At 36.0% G+C, this 22,229-nt stretch overlaps 1 protein-coding gene across 4 annotated transcripts in view; it reads right to left on the bottom strand.

The window, feature by feature from the left end:
* Positions 1–22,229, bottom strand: part of ARHGAP26 (Rho GTPase activating protein 26) — a 266,440-nt gene that overhangs the window by 31,154 nt on the left and 213,057 nt on the right. The window contains exon 21 of one of the 4 annotated variants that reach the window (XM_039351456.1): positions 10,376–12,011. The exons of the other annotated variants lie outside the window; for them this stretch is intronic. Coding sequence (XP_039207390.1) covers positions 11,927–12,011 — 85 coding nt within the window. The 3' untranslated portion in view covers positions 10,376–11,926. Of the gene's footprint in view, positions 1–10,375; positions 12,012–22,229 lie in introns of those variants that run through there. 4 annotated transcript variants of the gene reach the window in all.

Genomic DNA, 22,229 nt, shown 5'->3' with positions numbered 1-22,229 from the left:
ATTCTTCTGCCCTGCTTCAACTGCCTCTCTTGTAATCCCCCCCTCTATTAACCTCCTGCCCATCTCTGCCACTTTTAGCTGCTCGGCACTCCGCTGCCTACCCCTGTCACCTGAGCAGATCTCAGGCTTCTTCCTCCAGGAAACAAAATAACCAAAATTAGAATCATTAGTCTAGGACAGGGGTAGGCAACCTTGGCTCTTTTATGACTCGTGGACTTCAACTCCCAGAATTCCTGAGCCAGCCATGCTGGCTCAGGAATTCTGGGAGTTGAAGTCCACGAGTCATAAAAGAGCCAAGGTTGCCTACCCCTGGTCTAGGATATAAATCTCTCCCATATGGCATCGACTGTGAGCAGGGAATTTCATGACTCAGCATCCCCTTAATTTAAGAAACTACTGATGCATGTTATATGCTGTAATTCAGAAAATGTGATGGCAAAATAGCATGATAAACTGATCAAGATGAACACAAAATTGAATGCCACCTATGAACTCAAGGGCAAATCTCTCTCCTCCTGCCCCCCCCCACTTTGGCTTCTGTGCCATAAGTGTTCTTATTTGATCTTTTAGTTTAAATATCATCTCCAAACCCGTAACTGCCATTCAATTCCTATAGCAATGCTATAAAATCGGATCTCAAATTTGAAAATATGCATGACTAAATTGTCCTAATTTTACCCAAACCCGATCACGAATAAGGAATTGAAAATAGTTGTATTTTTTTTCTTTCTTCCTTTCCTAATTTTCTATTCAGAAATGAAACTGGGTGGGAAATATATATTCATTTCATGAAGAACCATTTGGCAGCTAAATAATTATGCAAAGAACCTTTTTTTTCCTTTTATTTGACTTAGTTTCTTACCTGCTAACTAGAACACTTTTTAAAAATCATGTTTCTACTGTAGTTAGGTTGTGGTGCTATATATCTACACAAGATTTCATCCTAAGCAAGGGAGGCAGAAAGCCAAAACTGGGGAGCACTAATTCTTGGAGTTCACTTTCAGAGGGAATAAAATTCTAGATAATTGCACAAAATTTTTATAGGAAAAAATATTCCAACTCTAAAATAATTTCATGAGATTGAAATTGTTCCTACAGCAAACCCATATTACATACTGAGTAGTTAAAGGGACTTGGAGCTGCTCTCAATCCAATCCAATCCCTTAACTTCCACACAGACTCTCCTTCTCTCTTTTTCATTGGTTTAGTTGCACAAAATAAGGTTATTGCGCAAAATAAGCCTTCAATACACATCTAATTATCTGATATAACATTTGATTTGGTTTTTTCTCCAATGCCTTATTTGTTCTTTAGTTTGTTTGTATCATGTTGTTAAATAAATGTTCCCGTAGACTTTTGCAGAGACCTTTCCACCTTTAATAATTAAAAAAAAAATTCTTTTAAGAATCTCTCTCCTTAGAAATGTTCACTGGTTGTCTTCTTCTTCCTGGTGTTTTCCGGGTCTGCTTTTCAGATCAACAACGACATTTCAGTGGTATCAAAAGAACACTTTGTGCTCACATCCTAGGAGTTGCAACTAAACTCTTCCTCGTGCATTTTGTTATTCCTGAGTCTTGGAGACATTTCCAGAAGGGAATTGGGCAATTGCAGCAGTGTCTTTAAAACAAAGGGGACAGAGTCTAAATCCTAACATTACAGTATTAGCATGAAAAAAAAAAAGAATGGAAGACTACCACCAATCATTTACCTGAGGCAAAACAGAGTTTAGATGGATTACGTTCTTGGATTTTCCCAAGTTTCCACCATCAAGTCCTATTACCTTGATGCACAAGACCATCTTACCAAACTTTGATTATGAGAATGGAGTTACAATAATCTACCTTCTAACTGGCTCAAGAATGGCTAAAGTCTAAATCATTTTTAACCCAAAATGGATTTGTTTGGTAAAACCAGCTCATTGGCAGTTCCCTCATTATATCAATTTCTAGGTCTTCTTAAAAAAAACACATATTAATCCTATTGGTAGAGAAAGTTTTGCAACACATTTGGGATAGTCTGATTTTTCTTGTCCTGAAGACAGGACAAGAAGCAACGGATGGAAACTAATCAAGGAGAGAAGCAACCTGGAATAAGGAGAAATTTCCTGACAGTTAGAACAATTGATCAATGGAACCACCTGCCTCCAGATGTTGTGGCTGCTCCAACACTGGAGGCTTTTAAGACGAGATTGGACAACCACTTGTCTGAAATGGTACAGGGTTTCTTGCCTGAGCAGGGGGTTGGACTAGAAGACCTCCAAGGTCCCTTCCAATTCTGTTATTCTGTTATTCAGTGTTTCTCAACCTTGGTAACGTGAAGATGAGTGGACTGGGAATTCTGGGAGTTGAAGTCCACCCATCTTCAAGTTGCCCAGGTTGAAAACCCTGTTCCAAGGAATTCAATGGTGGGATTGTGGCAGCCATCTTATCTTTATGGACTTCCTCTTCAAATGCCCTTTTTCTCTTCCTAACATGCACCATATGGCCCACCAGAGTCCCAGAAAGAAGTCCCCAACAAAGACACCCAAGACTTTTCAGAAGAACAATCCATCTTAGTAGCTGTTTCTTCTTCTTCCTTCTCCTCCTCCCCCTCTTCCTCCCCTCCTCCTCCCCGCTCGCATCAGCTTTGCCAAGAAGGTTGCCAAGCAATGCCAGTCTCTACCTGCTTTCTCTCAGATAAATGTGTTTGGTACAAATCCTCCTCTCAACAAACATTTGAAATATCTTTATTTAAACTAGCTTGTAATTAATAAGCTGCTGTTTTCAAATGTTTTCGTTCTGCTTTGCCTGAAGATTTTCAATACTCATTAAATCTTACTGTTTTGTTCCTCGTATTTGGCCTTATTACTGGTACTGTGGTTTTATCGTCAAGTGCCAGTGTTTTTTAAATAAAAAATATTAAAAGAGATGGGAAACATATATCAACTAAGAATTGAAACCAGGGGATGAATTGACCTCGACAACAGCAGATCTACTGTAAGGTTGTAGAAATTTTCATTCTTCTGTTACCACTGTCCCTGAAATCCATGTGTGCTCTTTACTAGAGGCAGAATAGGAACTTCGGACGGATTCATTTCCTCCAAAATCAAGGCCTCCATCCTGCCTATAAGTAGTAAATAAAAAGATTATGTGCATTCATAGAACAGCCACGAAGCAATAAAGAAAAGCGGGTCTGCAAAAAGCATGTATTGAAACCGGGCCAGACAAGGCTACACATTGCATTAGTGCTTTGCTAGTAACAGCATTATTTTAAAAAAAAATCTCAAAATTGTATCTTGAACGTTTTTGAAGAAATGCAGCCTTTGGAGATCAAGATTTCAAACATGTTACTCCTTAAATAGTTTCAGAGTTGGTTGTGATACCTTACAGGATAAGCATGGTATTTTTTTTTTTTATTTTCCTGCCCCTGAGTTGGCCAACAAGTGACCTATACTGAGAGAAGGGGTTTCAAAACCATTGTTTAGGTTTCTAAGCCTCCCCTGTGCCTAGAGATAAGGGCTCATTATCCCTATCACTCATACACATACATTTACCTGGTTAAATAACTGAGTGGTTGAAAAGAAAAGGAAACCACAAAAAGAAAAGGGTATATTTATGTGTGCTTCCAAAAAAGCAAATTGTGAAGGTAGATTACTTACTGGAATATTGTGGTACCCACTCATTATGGTCAATGCCACAACAAAGGGAGAATGAGCAGTTATTGAAAAGAAGGCTCTCTCATAATGCTTCCTGAAGCCTTGATCTACCATTCTCCTTTTTGCCTAACGAGATACTTCCTAAATGCTTCCTGAAGTAAGCAGAGCATACAGCAGCAGCACCAAAACTGTCCTTTCCTTTCCACATAAATCCAGCGATTGTATTTCAGACGAGTAGCTAGCAACACAACTCTGTTTATCACAAGCAAAAAGGGGGAATTATTGGGATGGTGCATCTCTTTGGATGGAAAGGCAAAAAGGTAATGTCAAGATGCGAAAGAGAACCAAATTGGGATCTGTGTCTGCCGTTCCTTAAAGCAACTGAATCTTTGTCTGGGGTCCCACAACTGTACTTCATATATTATTAATGTAATATGAATTATACGTATTGAAATAGTTAAATGAACGTTAAGTGAAGTTAAATGAAACATTGTGCTTGTCTTGGCTTTGACCATTAGGGAGTGTGACCCCTAGTAGAATAGAATAGAGCTGGAAGGGACCTTGGAGATCTTCTAGTCCAGCCCCCAGCTCAAGCAGGAGAACCTATACCATCTCAGACAAGTGACGGTCTAGCCTCTTCTTAAAAATTTCCACGATTTCTGGAGGCACTGGTTAACTGTCCTCACTGTCAGGAAGTTTCTCCTTAATTCTAGGTTGCTTTTCTCTTTGATCAGTTTCCAGCCATTGTTTCTTGTCTGCCCTCTGGTGCTTTGGTGAATAACGTGACCCCCTCTTCTTTGTGGCAGCCCCTCAAATACTGGAATACTGCTATCATAGAATACTGTCTCCCCTATTTTTTCTTTTCTTTAGACTAGCCAAACCCAAGGTCCCTCTCACAGTTACTGTTTTTAAGCCAGGTCTTCCACAATCTGTACTTGTACCTTTGATTTCTCCTACCTAAACGTACAACTTTGCTTTTTTCCACACTGAAACTCATTTTGTTGGATAGGGCCCATTGTTCAAGTTTGTCAAGATCTTTTTGGATCCTGAGTTTATCTTCTGGGGTGTTGGCTACTCCTGTCAGTTTGGTGTCATCTGCAGATTTGATGAGTTCCCCTTCAATTCCCCTTCATCATTGATGAAGATATCGAAGAGTACTGGGCCTAAGATGGAACCTTGTGGTACCCCACTGCTTACTTCTCTCCATGTGGATGTAGTACTGTTGAAGACTACTCATTGAGTACGGTTTGCCAGCCAGCTACAGATCCATCTGGTGGTGATGTTGTCTATTCTACCTTTTTCTAGCTTACCAAGGAGTAGGTTGTGGTCTACTTTATCAAATGCCTTACTGAAGTCTAAGTATACTACGTCCACAGTATTTTGCTGGTCTATTAGTTTAGTCACTTTGTCAAAAAATGAAATAAGATTGGTTTGGCATGATCTGTTTTTAACAAACCATGCTAACTACTAGTTATAACTTTGTTTACTTCTAGTTGTTCGCAGATCTGTTTTTTTATTATCTTTTCTAGGATCTTCCCAGGTATTGATGTTAAACTGATTGGTCTGTAGTTTCCTGGGTCTGTTTTTTTTTCCTTTCTTGAAGATGGGAACCACATCAGCCCTTTTCCAATCATCAAGTATTTCCCTGGTGCTCCAGGATTTTTGAAAGATGTGGTGCAATGGTTCTAAGATAACATCTGCCAGCTCATTTTGAACTCTGGGATGTAATCTGTCAGGCCCCGGTGATTTATATCCATCAAGATCGGATATGTGTTCTCTTACCATTTCCTTGCTTATTTTAATTTTTGTTTCTAATTTGTCTTTTGCAGTGTTTTTTTTTTTTGGGTATGTCAGGCTATAGTTTCTTTTTGTGTGAAGACTGACGCAAAGTATGAGTTAAGCAACTCTGCTTTCTCCCTGTTGCCTATTATTTCCTTGCCATCTTTTCTCTTTAGTGGACCTACAAAAAAAAAGTAAGCCTCTCAAAAAGCGTATGTAGTCTTCAGCATGGAAAAAGTTGAACAACCCTGGAATATTCAGTCTGCTCCCTACTTGATTATATGTCATCAGTTGGTGTCAATTTGTAGCAACCACGTGAGGATCTAGACTGAACTTGGTCCATCATTGTTATAATTAAATCCATTCACTTTGTCACTGGTCATCTTCTTTGCTTTCCCCTTCCAAGCATTATAAACTTCTCCAAAGACTTTAATACAGGTAGTTCTCAACTGACAACATTTTGTGTAGAGACTGTTCAAAGTTACAACAGCACTGGAAAAAATGATTTCTGACTGTTTTTCACACTTAAGACCATTGTAGCAGCTGCATGGTCACATGATCAAAATTCAGCTGCTTGGCAACTGACTCCTACTTATGGCAGTTGCAGTGTCCCAGGGTCATGTGATCATCTGTTGGGACGATCTGATAAGCAAAATCAATGGGGAAGCCAGATTCACTTAACAATTGTGTCATTATTCGAGAAGCCTCCTCAACGGTAGACGCTCCTCCAGAGCATCTTTTCAACCCTCTAAGGGGTCTACTGGCAGGGGAAACTTGATCTACAAAGGGACGACTCCCTTTGTTCGACCGCACTGCCGCGAACCGGAACTGTGCACCTAGTATCTCCTTTGGGCCGACAGGGTAAAGATCGGCAGTAAAATGGCCGATCATTTAGGTGCGCCAACCGTAAGCCATAAGATCATCTAAGCAAGCAGACCCACTGTGGAAGATTTGATGAGACTTTTTTTTTAACCTCTATTTTCTTTTTTTTCCTGTGAAAAGGTTTTTTTTTTAATTATTTCCCTTTTTGTTGAAGCGGCATTTTAATAAAGTTTAAAACAGGATCTTTGGGATAGATAAGGAGCTTTTGCAAATGTTTATTGATTAATGAAATTCATATTCAGTGATATATTCAATGAAAATTTGTGTTAGAAATGTATTAATGAGATTACAATAATTTAAACAGATAGAGAGCGTTAGTTTTGATTTAAGCATTTAATTTATATATAGCGATATATTAATGAATGAATTGGTTATAGGATGGTACTAATTTGATTATTATATTAAGCGGTTGAAAGTTCCTATTGATTAAGGAAACTTATATTTAGATATATTAACGAATGAATTTATTTGAATCTATTTGATTATAATATTCTACATAGATAGATAGGGAAATTTTAAGAAACATTGTGTGAATTGTATATTTATAATGTTATTGTTTCTTTTGTAATTGACCACCAATATCTTCACGCTGGCGCTTAAGCTTCTGTTGGTGTAAAATGGAAAACCAATAAAAATTGTTTATAAAAAAAAAACAATTGTGTCACTAACTTAACCACTGCAATGATTCATTTAACAACTGGGGCAAGAAAGGTCAAAAAATGGGGCAAAATTCACTCAACAAATGTCTCACTTAACAACTAAAATTTGGGACTCTGTTGTGGTCATAAATTGAGGACTACCTGTATTCACTTAATGCAGGCATGTCAAATTCGCCATGTCACGTGACGTCGCATGAAGTATTGGGACTTTTCCCCCATTGCCGGCAATAGGGTGGGCATGGTTTCGGCATGACGCATCCAGCCCACGGGCCGGCAGTTTGACATTCCTGACTTAATGCGTCTGAAATATGAAATAATATTCTTCTGCCTGATTGTGTTTTTATGCAACTGATTTATGTACTTTCAATCCCAGCCAATCTGACTAGTCTTTTTCTCTCTTTCTTCTCCTTCACATCTGTGAGACAGAACAAGGTCACTGAAAAAAAAAAAATTATAGATCATTTTCCATCTGGCTATTTTCTTGTGGGAGATAGGCATTGCAAGCAGAATGTTACAGTATTGAACACTAAGACTAGATCTATTTATAATGATAAGTTCTGTATTATATCCCATGAATTGTTTTTACCCCTACATTAATAGCTCTCTTGATATTTATAGAGCCAAGTACTGTGTAATACGTCACAGAAATTATATAAATTGGCTACAATTATACATAAACAATTCAAGTTCTAAAAATGCAATGGAACAAATGGAAATAATAATAATACAAGAAACCATCCTGCTTGCAATTGTCTATATTTTTAGACTACTTCAATAATTCTTAGGTCTTTGTTGAATTATGAAGTTTCCACCAGTCATAGACTGTACGGTACATTACCCACACATAATTAATAGTAATAATGCTACATTACTAAGGGGGGGGACTCGATAGATGGACAAAAATGCCAAATCCAGCCTAAACATCTGGCCAACTATGCAACCAATGGCAACAACAGTGCCTCAATGAGATGTAAAAGCAGAGTAATAGGTAGGCAAAAGGAATATGTGAGACAATCATGAGTAAGGATCCTGATCACAAATCAGTGCAAAATGCTAATATAGACGGGCTACACAATTTTGATAAGAGCAGACATAAGAATCACCCATTTTAATCATAAAAGTCCCATGATGATCATATATTAAGCTTGAGTTAAAATGCTGATTATTCTACTACCGTTTTATCTACCCAAGTGGATGTTTCTAACTATGCTCTTACATATTAATTCTATCTATCTATCTATCTATCTATCTATCTATCTATCTATCTATCTATCTATCTATCCATCCATCTATCTATATCTAAATACATAAACACACACACACACACACACAAACATAGGAGGAGCCATGGTGGCACAGTGATTAGAATGCAGTACTGCAGGCTAATTCTGCTGACTATTGACTGCCAGCAGTTCGAGTCTCATTGGCTAAAGGTTGACTCAGCCTTCTATCCTTCTGAGGTTGGTAAAATGAAGACCCAGATTATTGGGGGCAATATGCTAATTCTGTAAATCACTTAGAGAGGGCTGTAAAGCACTGTGAAGCGATATATAAGTCTAAGTGCTATTGCTATAAAAGCTTTTTAATCTGCAGATTAATCTCATCATTTGAAAGGTTACTCTGATAGAGATTCTACCACTTTAACTTGTCGTTTAGTCTGATGAAGCTTTGTCTTTTGAATAGAGTCTATATATATCTATGGGAGTAGCTTCAGAAAACAGTTACTTTTGAGAGTGGTTGATTTATCAAGAAAACTGCACGGTTTATAAAATTAGATACTTTATTTTATCAGTTTTTTGTTTACATGCATTCAAAAATATTTTATAACCTGATTTTTTTTTAAAAAAAAATAGTTTGCTTTTCGTTCCTTTCTTTTTTATATACAGCAAAAGAGCTTAGCGGTTTTTATTTTTGCTACAATTAAATTTTATTTTAGCACTTTAAATGAGAAATTTAAAAACACTGAGCTCTACAATTTATACATAATGATTTAAGAAGATGTTTATATTACATCAACTTGTTGCATTAAAGTATATTTTATAAATAGTAATTTATAAACCACATTTATTTATTTATGCAACATATACATAAATGTATTATAGTTTATTATATATATCCAATTTTCACAGCCCTGAATTTATAAAACATGTTATATGATTTTTTGTTTTCTCAATTCAGGGGTTAGCTTTTGGGTTACCAGAGCTAAACTGCAAAAATCCTGATGACCACCAGATGTCAGCAAACTGTTAGAATTATTTGTATCTCTTTGTTATCTGGTGGACATTTGGATTTTTACAACCTGGATTTTTAGCCTGTTGTATTCACACTAAGCATTCTCAAAACCAGAAGGTTATGGTTTCCTCATTGAAATAGGTGAGATTTAAGTTAATGTCATGACTAATATTAATATTATGACTAATTTAAATTCCATTGATTCAACTGTAAAAAGTAAACATGAATTCCAAAAAATTTCCCAGTATTATTTTAATTCTTCACTTTCTTCTTTTTCTCTTACGCTAAGTCCACCTTCAACATCTTTTTGAACAAATTCCGTGATAAATGCTTGAATATAGATCATCAAAGTGAAAAAAGAATTCAAAGTGCAACATAATTTGAGAGTATGAGAGACCATTTCTTAAGATATATATTTTTATTTTTATTATAATCAAACACTAAAAGCAACTATCTTCTGCCTGATCCACTGAAATCTAAATAGCAATAAAATCATAGCACTTTACAAATGTGTTATTAATACTGCATCGAAGAATCATAGAATGTAAAAGTTGGAAAGGACCTTGAAAATCATCCAACTCAGAATCAACTCCTTCAGCACCTTTGGCAGAAGGCAATTGTGTCTTTTTAAGGTCCGGGATTTTCCACTTAAAGAGGTCCGGGATTTTCCCAAGGTAGCCTGTGGTCAAATAGATCTTTTTTTTTTTTTTTGATGTTCCAAAGGTGCTTTTTTTAAAAGGCAACCGTACTTTCTTTGTTTTTTTCCCTTGAAGACGTTTCACTTCTCATCCAAGAAGTTTCTTTAGTGAAATGTCTTCAAGAGAAAAAAAATAAAAAGTACAGTTGCCGTTTGAAAAAAGCACCGTTGAGATAACCAGGACCTGGATGACTGAGAATCTCCATAGATATTTTTTTTGATATTTCGCACAAATCTACTTTCTTATAATTTAGTAATAGTAGTATAGTTGGAAGGGACCTTGGAGGTCATCTAGTCCAACCCCCTGCTCAGGCAGGAAACCCTACACCATTTCAGACAAATGGCTGTCCAGTCTCTTCTTAAAAACTTCCAGTGTTGGAGCATTTACTGCTTCTGGAGGCAGGCTGTTCCACTGATTCATTGTTCTCACTGTCAGGAAGTTTCTCCTTAGTTCTAGGTTGCTTCTCTCCTTGATTAGTTTCCACCCGTTGCTTCTTGTCCTGCCTTCAGGTGCTTTGGAAAATAGCTTGATTCCCTCTTCTTTATGGCAGCCCCTGAGATATTGGAATACTGCTATCATGTCCCCCCTTGTCCTTCTCTTCGTTAAACTAAAGTTTTAATTTTGTTGGTTCTTGTCCAGTCTCCTGGAACACCTCTAAACAATTCTGCCTGTGACAGTCCTTCAGATAACTGAAGGCAGCTATCATGTCTCTCCACAGTTTTCTCATCTTCAGGGTAAATACACTCAATGCTGCCAACCATTTGTTATACTTTTTCCTTCCTGAACCCTCATAATTTTGGTTGCCCTTCTAGTTTGACACTGTCCTTCTAAAAAAGAGCTGGATGCAATATCCAGATGCAGTCTGACTAGCCTGAAGTGAACAAGAATCACGACCAGATATTTTTTTTAATGGTTATTGTTGGTATTCTAGAAATGCCTATTTTTCATGAGTTTTCAGATGTATCTTCAACCAATAACCCATAATCAAGTTGTCACTATATCCATTTTGGCATCCTGAGTAGAATTCAGACTTAGTGGCTTTTTGCCTAAGATTCATAGACATGAGCAGAACAAGCTTTAGTGCAATCTTCATCTTTGAGGATTGCCCCCTGCACATTAGCTGCTCCATTTTAACAACAGAATTATATATTTATAAATGAATTCATGCTTTGAAGGGAGAATAAAACAAGCCTACTCCAGAGCTATGTATTGGGGTAGGGGTTATTATATTATTCCAACCCTCCTCCATTTGTTTGGTTTGGTTATGATGACATTCAGTGCATCAGCCCCAATTACTATTCTTGTCTATCGTTTTTGCCAAGAACACATGTTCTTAAGTTCTTGTTGTATTGCTAATTCTTTTTATTATTATTATTTAAAAGATTAGAATGGACAATGTAAAATACAGAATAACAGAGTTGGAAAGAGACCTTGGAGGTTTTCCAGTCCAACCCACTGCTCAAGCAGGAGACCTTACACCATTCTGGAGAAATGGCTGTCCAATCTTTTCTTAAAAACATCCAGCGATGGATCTCAAAAAACTTGGGAACACACTCTCACAAACACAAAACAGTCCTAGGTAAAAGCATATAATAAGCAAAGCTGGCAATCAAATCCTTAAAAGGTATAATTCAGTAGGTTTCTGTATTAACAGCTTAATCACAAAGCCTATCAAGATTTATATAAAAGATGGGGGATGTGGGAAGCAAACTAAGCTGGCATGGTGACTTCTATTCGACTTTTTGTTTGCCTTTCATTCCCATCTTTCAGAAAGAATATAAAGGCTCAACTAATTTGATAGGAAGATCGGTTTTTAACTGCTCCTTAATTTATTTTTCAGATGAAGGTAGAATATATCTTTATTGAAGTAGCACCATTTTTGCTGGATGGCCTAGTAAAAATTTAGAATTCTCTTTAACATGTAAATGGGAAAGTGTACTGTTTTGCACTTTTTCATAGGTCCTCTGAATGTAATGCACTCAACATTTATGGACACAATACAATTCCTAGGCAGTCCACTTCAAGGGCAGTTGAGCTCAGCATCACTTGTCAACGCTGCCATTTTCCCCAGATGTTTGATGTGCAGTAGCTGTATCTCCAGAGGCCTCTGTTGGAGCAGGGGGGACTCTAAATATGAGAACATGGATGAAAAAAATGGAGCATAACCAAAAAAAGTGAAATAACCTGCTATAATTCTTAGGCTATTAATAATTTCACAGCTTAGCACTCTTATGTCAATTTTGTCTGCACACCAGCTTCTTCACAACCATAATGCTACCAAATGGAAAGGCTCAAGGGCATATTAATTGATAGATGGGATCCATTACAACAGCAGAAAAGATTGGTGAGATTATATTACCTCCATTTGGTGGCAAAGTAGGGCTGCTATAGCGACTGCTAATTTATGAACTTAATTAAGCAGAAGGATCTCCTTTCAGAATGAGACAGGATGTCTTTATGACTTAAGGTTTCTGGGTTTTTTTTTTCCCTCTGAACCTTTAGAGAAAATCTAGTGCTAATGCAGAAATTTGATCCAATTGTACTAGTAGCCTGTTTGACAAAGCCAACAGAAGGAAGTTTAGGGCAGACACATTTCCTTGATTATGAGGACTGCTTCAAATACACCTATTTATCAGTTAGGTTCCCCTGCATAAGACATATAATAGAGTAATCCTCTTGAAATTTGGAACCAAAATGAGAAGTTGTAAACTCTTTTTCTTAAAAATTCACTATTAAACTATAAGTTCCCATGTTCTGGCTTCTAGTTCCAGCTTCAGATGATGTTAAATACGTAACTTCTATCAAAACATGTTTCTAGACTACTTCAAAAACAGTAAAGTCCTCACATCCTGCATTTGCTTGAACTTACTCTACAAAAAGAACACAGTATGAAGAGATATGAGAAGAAACTTAATCAATGGTTCAATATTCTACAATGTTTTATTCAGGACTTTTTTTTCTCATAGAATGCCCAGAACCGAGTTCCGGCACCTTTTTTGGATGGAACCTTGTAGGGTAGGCAAGGCGGGTTGTATGATGTGTGTGAGTTCCAGCATCTTTTTTTTTTTTTTTTTTAGAAAAAAAGCACTGGTTTTATTAGATATGACCAAGAAAGTGAGGTGTGATAAGAGGCTACAGTATTGTTTTCAGTGTCCAGAGACAAAGGCTCCCAATTTTGCTTTTTTGCTAAACAGAAATTGGAAGAAATGTGGCATTTCAGAAATACAAGAGAGAATCATAGTGAGCCAAAAATACAAATTGCAGATTTGTTTGCTGCTATTTTCACACGCTTGCAAATTAAAAAGAAGCGACAAAAAACAATAACACACAGTTAAGATGATACACATCTATTTAAAGAGGGAATGCACTGAAAAGGCGCTGTCAGTTCACCACTTTTAATGCCATTCATTACTAGGGTTCTTTGAAAAAGACATTCTCATACAGTCATCACTAGGTAAAATGCATGAAGAGAGGGGAAGTGAGTCTATACATTTATATTCTCAGGGGTCAGTGAAGCTGTATACCAAAGCACGTATAAGAAAATAAGTATGTTCAAGTTCTCAGTTACTCTCCATACGTGCGAGGACTCCTCTTCATATAGAACAAGACCAGGCATTTGGGGCCCATATTTTTTGTATTTTTGGTGTCTCAAAGTTACAGTGGCTTTACAGTAATTTATATTACAATAGAAGACAAGCAAAAATAATTAAATTCAGTACAAACCACTGAATTGCAGTGGATAAAGGAGAAATGCCACAACAAATAGGTTGATACAACATATCCATAAAGTGCATCCTTTTTAAAAATTTGGCTGTGTTATGATTTTTTTCGCCAAAATTTGATCTTTTTTTATTTTGTAACCCATGGAAAACCATAGCTGTTGATCTGTGGGATGGTATCAATTTTCAGCTGGGCTATAAAGAAAAGGATCTGTTACTTTAGATAACTCTATATAAAACATTTGAAATATGTGTTTATTATATATTGTAAATTGGGATATATTACATAGATGGTTATTAGCAATCCAGAGAGAAAATGCCAACTTTACTTTCTGAAGTATTTCTTTACCTGCTTATTTATCACTTTTCCTTGGAGTAGATAAAATTCACTGGGACCATTAAGGAACAAGAGAAGTATCAATATGGTTGTAGATTATGTTAAGGCTTAGAAAAATAATTTTTAAAAAATGACTGAAAGACCAAGCCAAAAAACAAAGTCCCAAAAAAGCACTTAACGGGGACTTTGTATGCTTAATAGCTCCAAAATGTGTAGTCCCCTTAAAAAGAGAGGAGTGCAGGGGAAGGAAGTAAATATTCTGATAGACTTACCTGGGCCCTTTTAGTACATATTAGTAGTCAACACTCTTTTTTCATTTCTAAAATTTCTGATTGGTCTTCAATAATCTATTAGCATTTCTAAAAAAGCTAATATAATCAGCCAGTCTGGCTTAAGGCTGACTTTGCAAGAGTTACCTTTACTCTCTTAGAGGAAAAAAGTGATGAAGACTTAACTCAACAAAAAAGATCAGAACACATTCTGTCCAGCAACCAACAGCCAGATAAGCAGGGATTAACATCAGACAAACAATAAAGCAGAAAACAATACCCTTATTAAGGGAACTACTGAAGAGAAACCTACTACATCATCAACACAAGCAGGGCAAGCCACAGTATATAAAGAGGGAGAAAACTCCACACTCACTAGCACTAATAATGTTACCCAGTCAGGACTGAAATCTCTGCAAGCAAACAACAAAGCTCAGAGAGCACCAGGGATTCCATAGACTCAACTTTCTAGCATCTGAACAAGCCATGAAATGAAATAGAAAGAGTTAGTATTTAGGATTTAGTATAAAATGACAATGCAAGGATATTGTTATTATTTAAGCTATAAACTTGCTGAGCTACTTTTCTGCTGCTTGGTTCAGATGAGGACACGTAAAAAATGCATCATTTCAATAGATGAAGCTTTGGGGAATGTTGAAAATTGTTTCTATGTTCTATACTTTTTCAGTGAGCAGAAATATTACTATCACTATGCTGTAAATTTGCTGAACTAAATTAATTTTACAAAAATAATTATCACTGGTAATGAAAGATAGAAAATAATATTTGTAGTTCAGGGTTGAACTGTGGGGTCCTTGGTGCTCTCTGATTGGTGGTTTTCACTACTAATAAGTTGGGCATCGTTTTGTGAGTTGACTTGTAAAACCAACATTGAAAGGCAAGCAGAAGCAAAAGCAAAACACTGAAAAGACAAAAGAGTTTCCAAAGTTTCCATGCCAAGTTAATGGAAGTAAGAGAAACCAATGCAACAATACAAAAATTACATATATTTTGTTCCTAAACCAGAAAAACTACATGACAATGATAGCCAAGATACTTTGTTACTGTATTCTTACAAAATATAGTGGGGTTTACCTTTTGTCTAAATAGGCTAGAAATATTCAGAATCTATTTTTTACAAAAACTCCCACTATTTTCGGTCAACCATTTAAGAAGCCTGCTGCACCAATCTCACAATTGCTGATTCATAATAGAAAAAAAAAAAGAATTATGTAACATTATCACAGACTTTAAACACAGACTTAGTGCCAACAATGTGGTAAAGTAGGCAGTCAATAAATGTAATAATATAAATAAATATGCAGAACTTACATAGAAGTGAAATAATTGTTTCTTAATAGGGACCCACTGACCATTTAAGCTAGCAAACTAAGCAGCAGCTGACAAATCAGATTTCAATAGAAGGAAGCATACTAGTTTCAAATATTAATAATACAACGAACTCTGGCATGTAATGCAATACAAATGTGTGCAAGACTTGTCTCATTTTCAGACATACTCCCAATATCAAACTGATATTAAGCTGCCAAAGCAAAGCTGGCAGAAGATTATACTTGCTGATCATCACTTCTCCTTGCAATAAATGTAAGTATCCCCTCTGTACTCTGCCAATCATCACTCAGGAACATAATGTTTAACATTAAGAGAATGCCTATTCTATACAAACAATTGAATCTGTGTATGTACCTGGAGAGACACTCACAGAGTACTGGAATAAGCATCAATAGCCTATAGTTACAGAATCCTACTGACCTAACTATAGGAAGGAGATTAGACAGCTGTGGACAATTCACGTGATTTAATAATATGGAATTAGTATCACTTTTCAAAAAAGAAAAAGTGGGTTAACAATCAAATTTGAATGATCACTGCAGGTAAGAATTTCCTTTTAAATACTGTAAACCCTCAAATCCTCAGGAGGACTGGATTCAAGTGTGAGACAACATTTTCACCCTGAAGGAAACTAGGAGAACTGAGCAATTTAATATTTTGTCATCTCCTTGCAACAAACAAAAATAAGACTTACAATTCTGACATGAGTTACCGCAGGAAGATGACATCAAAAAATGGGAGAAAGAACTATAGAAATATACTAAAATTAAATGTATCTTTGGGAGGAATTCACTTCATTATGATTTTTACAAATTGATTCATGATCCATCATCTTTTCTAAAATAAGCGCTAAACTTGTACTATCCTCCTTTGCAGGATTAGAATTTCATTTCTGCCACAACAGTATGACATGTGAAAATTAAAAAAAATGAAATGGATGTCATGAGTTTTGCAGAACAAAAGTTATGTGTACAGTATTTTGTTTTTTAATAGATTCCATTTTGAACGTCCCTTAATATTTTGATTTGGTACAGAGACCCTCCAATGAAAATTCATGGTGAACAAATGTCCCTGAAGGTGTTGGGACAGCACTAGAGATCAGCGCTTGGACAGTGAATTCTAGCTGGTGAAGTCTCTCCAGAAAAAGGAGAGATCATGAGATCACCCACTTGCATTTGGTGCAGCTGCTCCTAGTGAGCAGACTGCAGGAACTGAGGTTTTTGCAGTTAGCTTGTGAATTGAGCAGCTAGGAGTTGAGGGATTCCAATCACAATCCTAACAAAGTCTGTATGGACAGGAGTCTCATTTCTTAACTGCTTTCAAAAGTAGCTGGTTTACAGCTAAAGAGAGATTTTCTGAGTAGCAGAATGAGGACATTCTTCCTTGTGTTATTATTTTTTCTGGATTACAAACGAATAAAGAAAAGGAAATTAAGCAAAAAATTTAAGAAAATTTAAAATGGAAACAGGAGACGGTTATTTTGAAAACTTTTTTGGGTGAAGGTGCTTTTGAACATATTGGAATTAAATTGAACAAAAGAATCAGGACCTTTGTGGAAATGTTTTTTGTTTACTATTAAAGAGTACAGGCCATTAATGGATTTTACAAAACAACAGATAAAGATAATGTGAGCCAGATTGTGATGCTGTTTGTAACTATGCAGATGTTGACTGTGACGCTGAGTGCACTTAAGAGTTCCAGTTGACATAAAACTATTAAGGCACAGAAAGACAAAAAAAGAGGGGGAGCTAGCTTTTTCTTTTTTCCTTGTTTGAGACGTTTCCATTTCTGGATTATATCATAATGGCCACAAACCAGAGAAACAGCAAGAATGGGGGTGGAGGAGAGAATCTCTAGAGCAATTTGCAGAGGAAGGAATTAGACCAGTTTTATTTCGGAAAATGTTTGAGCAACTGGGTATTAAGTTAGCCGAATCACTTGATACAGTGATTGACAGCTTTTGAAAAAAAGGAATGGAAGAAGGACTTGTAAAGATGGAAGAGGGGATGAAAGAAGAAGTTAAGAAGATGGAAAGCTCCTCTTAAATATGTGTCTGAATAAGTAAAACAAATTAATGACTAAGTGGATTTGTTGGAGACTAAGATAGAAGTTATAGATTGAAAGTTGGAACTAGATAATTTGGCTCTATGGCAAATGAGAGAGAAAAAAAATTGTTTGAAATTTACAGCAATCCCAAAGGATTCTGTCAAAGATATTAGATTATTGAAGTCTTAGCAAAAATATTTAGGTTGAGTTGAAGAGTATGCAGAGACAGAAATTGATAAAGTATATACAACATAAAATTTACAAGAATAAAAATACTATAATCTATAAGCCACCCAGAGTTGTCTTACAGAGGGGAAGGGTGGCATAAAAATTTTACACTCTAGATGATAGGCTCAAGATCAAGATGGATCTTGAAAGACTTGAACACTGGGTCCTAACTAACAAAATGAAATTCAATGTAGAGAAAAGTAAAGTCTTACACTTAGGGAAGAAAAACCAAAAGTATACATATAGATTGGGTGAAACTGGTTTAATAGCAATAACTGTGAGAGGGATCTTGGAGTCTTAGTAGACAAACAATTAAATATAAGTCAGCAGTATGCAGCGGCAGTCAAAAAATGTAATCCTAAATTTCATTAACAGAGGGATTCAGTCAAAATCATGTGAGATACTAATAGCACTCTATAAAACCTTAGTAATACCACACCTAAAATACTGCATCCAGATTTGGTCACCATTCTACAAAAAGATGTTGAAGCTCTAGAAAGAATGCAGAGAAGAGCAACAAAGATGATTAGGGGACTGGAGGCTAAAACATATGAAGAACTGGGCATGACTAGTCTACTGGGCAGGAACTGGGCATGACTAGTCTACTGAAGAGAAGGACCAGATGACATGATAGCAGTGTTCCAATATTTGAGTGGTTGTCACAGAGAGGAGGGGGTCAAGCTATTTTCTAAAGCACCTGAAGCCCAGACAAGGAAAATGAATGGAAACTGGTCAAAGAGAGATTCAAAATAGAAATAAGGAGAAATCTTCTGACAGTGAGAACAATCAACCAAAATGGAATAGTTTGCCTACAGACGTGGGTGTGTGCTTCACTACTACAAGCTTTCAAAAGAAGAGACTCGACAGCCATCTGTCAGAAATGGTATAGGATCTATTGCTTAAGCAGGGGGTTGGACTAGATGACCTATAAGGTCTCTTCCAACTCTGTTACTTTATTCTATTCTATTTAATAAATAAAATAAGAAACATTCCAAGAGATGTTTTCATGCACTTTATCAGGAAGACAAGAGATTAAGTTTTGCAGAAGTCTTTTATATCTAAGATTGAGGATTGATAATGCTGATATAACTATTCTTAAATAAATTCTTACTATAATTTTGCATAACAGAAAAGAGTATTCTTTTTGCCTGAGAGATTAAAGCATTAAAAGTTCCTATTCGATGGGACAAATGGAAGGTGTGATTTTTATTTTCTAAACAACAGAAGTTTTGATTGAATTCTGTCCAGAAAGTGAGGGAATTTCTAGAAAAAAATCAGATGAATTGGAGGAAATTCAAATAGAGTTGTCAGAGAAGACTACACAAAAACTGCAATAGAGGCAACAGGAAAATTAGAGGGATGATCTTATACTAGGAGCTACAGCTATGGCCTTTTATAATTTTTTGGCTTGATTGTGGATTACAAGTGCTTAATGTGGAATATAAATGGAATAAATGCTCTGCCAAAGAGAGAAAAAATACATTATTATTCAAAAAATATTTAAAACAAGATATAATTTCCCTACAAAAGCCACATACGGCGGTGTTGTGCAATGCTGCTGGGCCTTCCTGGTAGACTGTGGCTTTGTGCTGCACTGCCGGGCCAGGCTGGAGTGGTTCTGCTTTAGTTGCACTGCAGCTCAAGGCTCTTTTGCAGTTCAGAACTGTGGTACACCAAGAAGCTTGAATTGCAGCATATTTTTTCCCTTTCCTTCCTGTATCCCTCACCGTCTTTATTGCCCTTCTTGAGGTTGCACATCACCCTCACTGCAGGACCCTAACTCATACACAGCTTTCATCAGCCCCCTCCCCCCAGGAGCTCTTCCACTCATCTGCAGCACACCCACATCACATTTTGCAACTGTATTGCTTAGCAGTAGAAATTCCTGCTCCGACTGAGATCATAAGTTGAGGACTACTGCATGTAGGAACAGAGAAGGATTACGAAGAGATGTATAACAATAAGGAATATATATATATATATAAAAAAACTAGGAACGGTGCCTGGACCAGATGGATAATCAGATTCTTTTTATAAATATTTTGAGGGTAAACTTGTGCAACTTTTAAAAAACACAATGACGTCTATCCTACAGGAGGAAAATTGCCAAAGGGTGCAAAGAAGCCATTAATATCTAAAAAAGGACAAGATTTGACTTTAACAAGGGTCTACAGGCAGATCTCATTATTGAATAATAACCACATGTTCTTCACAACAATTCTAATTGATAGACTGAAAATAATTTTGCAAGATTTATGCATGACAATCAACATGGATTTTTTTTTAAGTCAGTTAAACAACAATGTTAGAACTGTCTTGGGCATTCAGGAATATCTGGAGCAACATAATGAAAAACAAGCCACACTGATCTTTCTTAGATGCAGAGAAACCCCTTGATAATTTGGACTTTCTTGTTCAAGGTTTTGGAAAATATGACTTTTGGAAAGAACTTTATAAAAATATTTTTTAAGCCATTCATGAAATGGCTTTACACATTATAGAAAGCAGAAATAATGATCAATTCAGATCTAACAAACCCTGTGATATACAAAAAGGAACAAGTCAGGGATGCCCATTGTCTCCTGTCTTGTTTATTTTGGTTCTTGAAATGCTAAATAGTGATATAAAACGAGAGGATTGTGGGATTGAAGATTTTAAAAAAGAGGTTAAAAGTAAGGGTTTTTGCAGATGACTTGGTGTTGGGTCTGGAAAATATCTTGAAGGGATATGAAATATTAAAGGGCAAATTAGAAAAATATGGTGCATTAGCAGGTTTCAAGACTAATAAACAGAAGACAAAGATCTTAATACAAATGTGAAAATAGTAGATTAAATAGTATTGATGAATAGAAGGGGGTTATGATTAAAGAAAATAAATACCCGTGTATCACTCTGATAATTATGAATTGTATATTATTTCAAAATCACTATGTTAAGATATGGAATGAAGTTTAAAAAGATATGTTAAGATGGGAAAAATTACAACCATCATTGCTGGAGAGCATTTCTGTGATAAAAATGATTATCTTGTCTAGAATTACATTTTTGTTTCAGACAATACCTGTTTTGACAATTGATGTACTACTGAAACGCTGGCAGATATATTTAGATATATCTAAATTTGTGTCAAGGAGAAAAAACAACCCCACGAGTTAAATATAAGGTGTTACAAGATGCAAAAGAAAGAAGAGGACTGGTTTATCAGATTTGATATAGTATTTTGCATTTGATTTGGATGAATGAAGAAGAGATTTGGAGTTAGATAGACATGACATGAAATTTGGATGGCATGGGTATTTGCAGTACAATAAAGACAAGTTTTGTACAGATTTTAAAAATCATTATGTTAAATGTGCCATATTGAGAATAAGGAATAGATACAAAACCCAAGTTGTACCTGAAAACACCTTTGTGGATCTCAGCACAAGAAGCTTTTTGTAGGTGAGAAATAATAGGCAAACACAAATGGCTAACTTATCATGGCTAACTTATCACCAGAATTCTGTCAAGGAGAATGTAAAATGAAATCAAGAGAAGAACTGATTGCAGAGGGATAGCGTTGTTAACGTTCTTTTATTTATAAGACCTGGCTCTACCAGGTGGCTTAGGGAACCAATGGAAGAGCTTCCTACTGGAGGGGGTTGACTAATTAAATTCAATCCTACCTCCCAGGCTTCCCTCTTTGCCATCTTGTATCTATGATTGCATCTGTTAATGTTTTTTATCTGCTGTGTTTTTGATGATGGATGGATTTAATGTTTTTCATTGTTTCTATGTTGTAAGCCACCCAGAGACACTGGATATGAGATGGGTGGCAAATAAATCCAATTAATTAATTAATAAGGCTGAATGAGTTGAAATTACGTTATGTTATAATCTTAAGGAGAATTTTTTAAATAATGTACTACTGACACTATGTATGTTACCAGACAAATTGTTTAGAATGTATAAAGTCACTTCAAATTTATGTAGCAAGTGTGAAGAACGGGATGGGACACTTTAACTCCAATTTCACATGTTTGATGAAACTGTAAAAAAGCTAGAAAATTCTGGATTTAAATATGTTTAAAATATAAACTGATTCAGAGGATTTTAAAAGATTAATATCCAATTGAGGCCAGACATTTTTCTTTTGGAATTGATGAATAAACAGTTGGAATAATGATGGAACTTGCTGACATGGCTAAATTGACTTCTTTGATCAAGGAAAAGACAAATAATTACGTTTATTGCTGACTGGAAACCCCTCATAGATTTTTGTGTGTGTGGAACAGAAAAATATAAATTTATGGTTTATGGTTTTGATGATTAGATAGGACAGATTAAAGAAGGAAGACAGTTATGTTGTAACCATAGAGTAAGAGGCAAATTTATAACTGTACTTATAACTGCT

The sequence above is a fragment of the Crotalus tigris genome, unplaced genomic scaffold, assembly GCF_016545835.1.
Source record: "Crotalus tigris isolate CLP2741 ecotype Arizona unplaced genomic scaffold, ASM1654583v1 scf7180000017568.12009008, whole genome shotgun sequence".
Taxonomy (NCBI): domain Eukaryota; kingdom Metazoa; phylum Chordata; class Lepidosauria; order Squamata; family Viperidae; genus Crotalus; species Crotalus tigris.
Note: the sequence above shows the minus strand (reverse complement) of the source record. Positions and strands in the feature narration are given on the sequence as shown.